Below are 6,000 nucleotides of genomic sequence, written 5' to 3' on the forward strand. Positions count from 1 at the left end.
GGGTGTTCAAATACTTATTTTCTCCACTGTATATATATATATATATATATATATATATATATATATATATATATATATATACACACACACACACACACACGCACGCACACACACACACACACGCACACACACACACGCACACACACGCACACACACACACGCACACACACACACACACACACACACATGCCCATGCACAGACTCAATAGCTGTGAAGAAATGAGTGAGTCAGTGCATTGAGAAACTCTGCACCCTGAAGAAAACCAACATTTCCTCAATCCTCTTATACTCACCACCACATTAACATGACGAGCGTGTAACTGTGCACCGAGTATGTGGCCTCTGAATCGAAACTAACTCGTAATCTCAGATTTATTGGTGAGTTAAAAGCCGGTTTTGCGTTACAGGACGTCTCTGCATGATGGAAGGATATGATGCGGTAATTGTGCAACTTGAGTCCTCATTAAGCAGCCATGGAAAGAATGCTAACACACCCTTTAGGACTTATTATTGTTTGTGTTTGCGTGAAATGTAATGTGTGTGTTTTTGTTCATTTTATTTCATATTATTTTAAGGGTTTAAAGGCTTGTGGAGTAGAGTATGAGAGATTTGTCATTTTAGTGTATTACAATGTGTGCAAAATTACTGTAGTTATTTATTTAAATGGTTAGTTGCTCTGCTAGTGAAATGAGTATAACATGATGACGTTGGGTCATTTGTATAATTTAGAAAGTAAATATAGCATGCTTACAAATATATTACCATAGTGGACGCACATTTTTTCAGTTGCAGTATGTGTGTGTTCTTGTGTTATACTATGTAGTTTTTGCATTTGTGTACATGTATGCTTCTTTTATGGTGGACATTATACACAAGTGCCTTAGTATATTTTACTACAGACACTGTGGCTTCCTCTTTTGTGCGCGCGTGTGCGTGAGTGTTTGCGCATGCGTGTGTGTCCTTGTATTCTACACTATAGACAACTGAGAGTACAAGTGCACTTCTTTTGTTCATGTGTGTGTGTTTAAGTATATTGCACAATCGACAGTGTAGCTTCCACTTTGTCTTGGGGTGTGTGTGTGTGTGAGAGAGAGAGAGAGAGAGAAAGAGAGAGAGAAAGAGAGAGCGAGAGAGCGAGAGAGAGAGAGAGAGAGAGAGAGAGAAATAAATTTTAGATTTTACAATATACACTATAGAGACATAGTTTGACTCGCATATTAGACTACAGATATTGTGGTTTGGTGCGTTAGTATATTGCATTATAGATACTGTAGCTTCCCCTTTTTGTGTGTGTGTGTGTCTGTGTCGTTGTATACTACACTATAGTCATGAACAAGACATGCAGTTGTACTATAAGTTAATGTGTTTTTATGTGTGTCAAAGTATATTTCACAATATACAGTGTAGATTAAACTTGGTATCTCTGTGTGTGTGTGTGTGTGTGTGTGTGTGTGTGTGTGTGTGTGTGTGTGTGTGTGTGTGTGTGTGTGTGTGTGTGTGTGTGTGTGTGTGTGTGTGTGTGAGAGAAAATTCTTATATTCTACAATATACACTATAGAGACAGATATTGTGGTTTGGTGCCTTAGAAAATTGCATTATAGAAACTGTAGCTTCACTTTTTTGTGTGTTTGTGTTTGTCCCTGTATAAAACACTGTAGGCATTAAGGTACAACTGCACTTCTTGCTCATGTGTATGTGTGTCCAAGTATATTAGACAATAGTGTACCTTCTCTTTGTCTCTGTGTGTGTTTGTGTATTTGCAAGTTTTAGGATATACACCACAGAGGCAATATTTGTCTTTAATATTAGACTTGAGTCATTATGACTGGGTGTGTGTCTCCTTGTGTATTATTCCATAGACTTTGATTACTTTTGCACATCTTCTGTTCATGTGTCTCTGTGTGTCTAAATATATTGCATGGTAGTCAATATAACTTCCACTATGTGTGTGTTTGCATCTCACGACACCATTGTGGCTTCACTGTTCATTCTGTGTGTTTTCCCTTGCATAATACACTGCACACACACTGAGATATGCTTATATGTCAGAGGATCTACTGTTGCTTTACCCTCACTTCTGTTAGGTGTGTTAGGAACAAGTTTAGGTGTTAATTAGCTACAATTATCATTTGTCATCAGTCGTATTTGTGTGTGTGTGTGTGTGTGTGTGTGTGTGTGTGTGTGTGTGTGTGTGTGTGTGTGTGTGTGTGTGTAATCTGATACCTGCATTAAAGTTCCAGTGCAAAAGATCCAGTAAGCTTGGTTATAAAAAGTCTAAAAGCCAACAGAGTGCAGTGTGAATGCTTTTATAGCTTTTACATATTCAGTTCATTTAATAGTGAGGAAGCCAGATATTGCTGACATTTCATAAGCACTCTCTCACATACACACACATTTACGTGCCATACGTGACAATATATAAATCATCTCTGTCTCCAGAGTGGACTTTGACCTCCCCACAATCCCATTCCGCTGTAACTACCAAGCCCTTTGTTTTTACCTGTTCAATTTCCTCAGCATTTGATCTGTTGACTTGATGTGTTATGAGGTTGAACAGTTTATTCGCCGAACGAAGCATAAATTTACCTTAATAATTTCGTATTTTCAAATGGAACAATGTGTTATGTATGTGTTTTGTCTGCTGAAAGTGAATGTTAGCAACTCAGGTTAGAGTGCGGACTAAATTTGAATATGCAAAAAAGGTGAACTGAGCTTTATTTATCTCGTGTATGTGTGTGTGTTTGTGTGTGTGTGTGTGTCCAGGAGATGTTTGTGGAGATTGAGCAAAAGGTGGCCAGTGTGTCTTCAACAGGGCATGAAGACGAGCAGAAATCACTCAGCACTAAACTGCAGCTCCTGAAGAACAAGCTGGTGACATTTCAACTCCTGCTGCAGGAAAGGCACAGTGAGGAGAAGGTACACACACACACACACACACACACACTCTCGTTCTCTGCTAAAACACACAGCAGGTTAATATGACAGATCATTAGCATGATAAATGTCTTTACCTCATCAGCAGTTGTCCTTTACCAAACTGTGCATACATGTGTGAATTATCTTGATTATGTTCCTATAACAGCATGTCCCCATGGTGTTTACTCCATATCATACTGCAGAAAACAGTTACACTGACATTTTTTGTGTGACTTTTTATCCATTTATAGTGCCATGTGGTGGAACGTCCACAAACACACATAGTTCCTGTTCTCAATTACGCTATTGCTGCTACAGAAAGGTCCTTGTTTTGTCCTTTCTCTTGAATTTAAGAGAACTAACTTTTCATGTTTTAGGTGTGTGCTGAGAGAGAGCGCCCCCCGCAGACTCGGCTAAAGCGCAGCAACAGCGTTCAAGAGATGATGAGCTTGAACAGGGCCAAACTCTTTAGACAGAGTAGCCTGCAACAGCAGAGGGTAACACACACACTTTTGCAAGCCTAGCCTTCTGTGCAATTCAAAAGATCCAGTAGTGGTAGTGAAAAAGGAAAGAACTTCTTCAAGTCACTCTGGATGACTAGTTAAGTAGTTTCTGTAAAACTGTTTGCTAAATAATGCAGCTACCTCACAACACATCCTCGCAGATCATTTAGCTGCCTACATTACTTAAGATAAATAGTTTTAATGTTTGATAAGAAAATGTTTGCTACGTTGGATAGTTTACTCTGCACTCTGGTTTGAAAAGAATGCATTTCGACAGAATAAGGGACATAAGAAAGAAACTGTAATTGGGAGAAATGTTTCCTCTAGAGTTCTGGTTAATGATCTGAAGAGGAAATGTTTATAAAATAATTTGTCATTACATCTGTTGTAACGTACAACCTTTAGTTACCTAATGTGCAAAATGGTGTGTGTGTGTGTGTGTGTGTGTGTGTGTGTGTGTGTGTGTGTTTTAGGAGTTAGAGCAGGGTCTGATTGAGCAGAGAGATCTGACGAAGATCATTGCAGCACAGGGAATCAGAGTCAGACTGCAAAGTCAAAGTGCAGAGGAGAATCCGAGGTAACCACACACACACACACACACACACACACACACACACACACACACACACATACACACACTTCCTCTTCTGGAGTTATACATCCTCTAACACACATGCACTATAAAACCTACAAACTCAAAAAGAATTTTAAAACATTTTGAGGAACTTAAAATTTCTACAACTGTTAAGAATTAAGTAGTAATAAGCTTAGTGGACACCTGACCACTAAGATTTGTATGCGCTTTTCTGAACATCCCATTTCACTTTTAGTCTCCACTTGCTGTTCTCATTAACTTTCTCTCTATTGGGAAGATGCGCCAGTAGATTTTCTAGTGTGCTTGTGGAGATTTGGGCTCATTCAGCTACAAGGTGAACTGAGGAGGCCTGGGGGGCAATCATTGTTCCCACAGTCATCCCTAAGGTGTTTAATAGAGTTGAGGTCGGAGCGCTATAGCAGGAGATCTTCCACTCCAACACATATAAAGCAAAACTTTATGGAGCTTTGTGTTTGTGTACAGAGGCATTGGCATGCTAGAACAGGTTTGGGTCTCCTGGTTGAAGTAAAGGAACAATTTCATGCTGCTGCATCCAAACAAGTTCTACTTAATTGTGTGCCTTCAACTTTGTGCTAACAATTTGAGAAGAACCACATATGACTGTAAAAGTCAGGTGTTCCAGTTATTTTGCGCATAAAGTTGCTGTGGATGGGAAATAATGCATGAAACTTGGAAGGCTTTAATATTAATGTTCTTTTATAAGATGTGAGTGAAAAATTTAAATGACTACGGTTTCTGAATAAAAAACAACATTTTCAGGCTGCTTACACCTGCAGCACCGATGATGGTGGAGGGGCAAAGACAGGAAAGGGTGGAGTCAGTTCACAAGAAGTGGACTCACCTCCACAGGAGACTCAGCCAGAAAGCAGAAGAGCAGCAGGAAGAGGAGGTTTCTGCACAAATAAACATCAATCAGATTAATGCTTAAATATATTTTCAGATTGTAAGTGTGTGTGTGTGTGTGTGTGTGTGTGTGTGTGTGTGTGTGTGTTTACAGAAATCTCCTCCACCTGTGTGTGTATGGAACAATGCTGACGGAGCTGCATGTCTACGGGAGCTTGAGTCCCACATCACACACCTGCGAGAGCTGGGGGACACAGCAACATCAACAACTCCAAGTGTATTACACTCCTGATCACGTAATCAAACACACTCAGGTTAACAGTCCAACACTCTCTCATCTCTCTCTCTCTCTCTCTCTCTCTCTCTCTCTCTCTCTCTCGCTCCCTTTGCAGGATGTGCAGGTGGCAGATGAGGGTTTGTTTGAGGTGTTGAGTAGAATTACGCTTTCTCTCTCCGGTCTCTCTCACACACTTGTCTCTCAGGCAGGAGCCACACACACCGACTCTCAAATACAACTGCAGCAGCTACAGGTACACACCCATCCATCTATCTATCCATTCATCCATCCCTCCTTTCTTCAACCTACTGGTCCATCCATCCATCTATACACTAATCCATACAACTTTAAGGTTCTTATAAGATTTACAGTAACTGTCCACCCATCCATCATTTATATTAACTCTCCCAATCCAGCCATCTATCCATCCATTATATTGATTTGTCCATTCATTCACTCATCAATTTCTTCTCATCAGACTTATATCAGATGTACAAAATCCATTAATTTATTCATCCATATTGACGTTTCCTTACAATCCATCAATACCTCGAACAATCATACGGTACCTCTTGATTGATCCATCTATCTGTTTCCTCACTTGCTGTCTGTATGTCCTCTGTAGAGTTTCTCTGCAGAGCTCAGCACTTTGAGTGCAGAGTTAACCACTCAGAGGTCAGAGGTCATCAGGTCATTAGGCTCCGTGGTTCCTACAGCCGGTGTGTGTGTGGATCTGCTGCAAAAACGTGTTTGTGAGATCCAGAATGTTCTCTCAGAAAAACAGACCCAGCTGAAAGACACTCTGCAGAGACAGGTTAGAGAGAGTGCTCACAGATCATTGTGTT

At 40.2% G+C, this 6,000-nt stretch overlaps 1 protein-coding gene across 1 annotated transcript in view; it reads left to right on the forward strand.

The window, feature by feature from the left end:
- The window catches only part of syne2b (spectrin repeat containing, nuclear envelope 2b), a 112,693-nt gene that overhangs the window by 65,861 nt on the left and 40,832 nt on the right, over positions 1 to 6,000 (forward strand). Inside the window, 7 exon segments of the mRNA XM_083540557.1 lie at positions 2,764 to 2,916; positions 3,294 to 3,413; positions 3,893 to 3,996; positions 4,795 to 4,924; positions 5,033 to 5,155; positions 5,271 to 5,408; positions 5,781 to 5,969. Coding sequence (XP_083396683.1) covers positions 2,764 to 2,916; positions 3,294 to 3,413; positions 3,893 to 3,996; positions 4,795 to 4,924; positions 5,033 to 5,155; positions 5,271 to 5,408; positions 5,781 to 5,969 — 957 coding nt within the window.

This window comes from Silurus aristotelis (assembly GCF_946808225.1).
Source record: "Silurus aristotelis genome assembly, chromosome: 4".
NCBI classification, from domain to species: Eukaryota; Metazoa; Chordata; class Actinopteri; order Siluriformes; family Siluridae; genus Silurus; species Silurus aristotelis.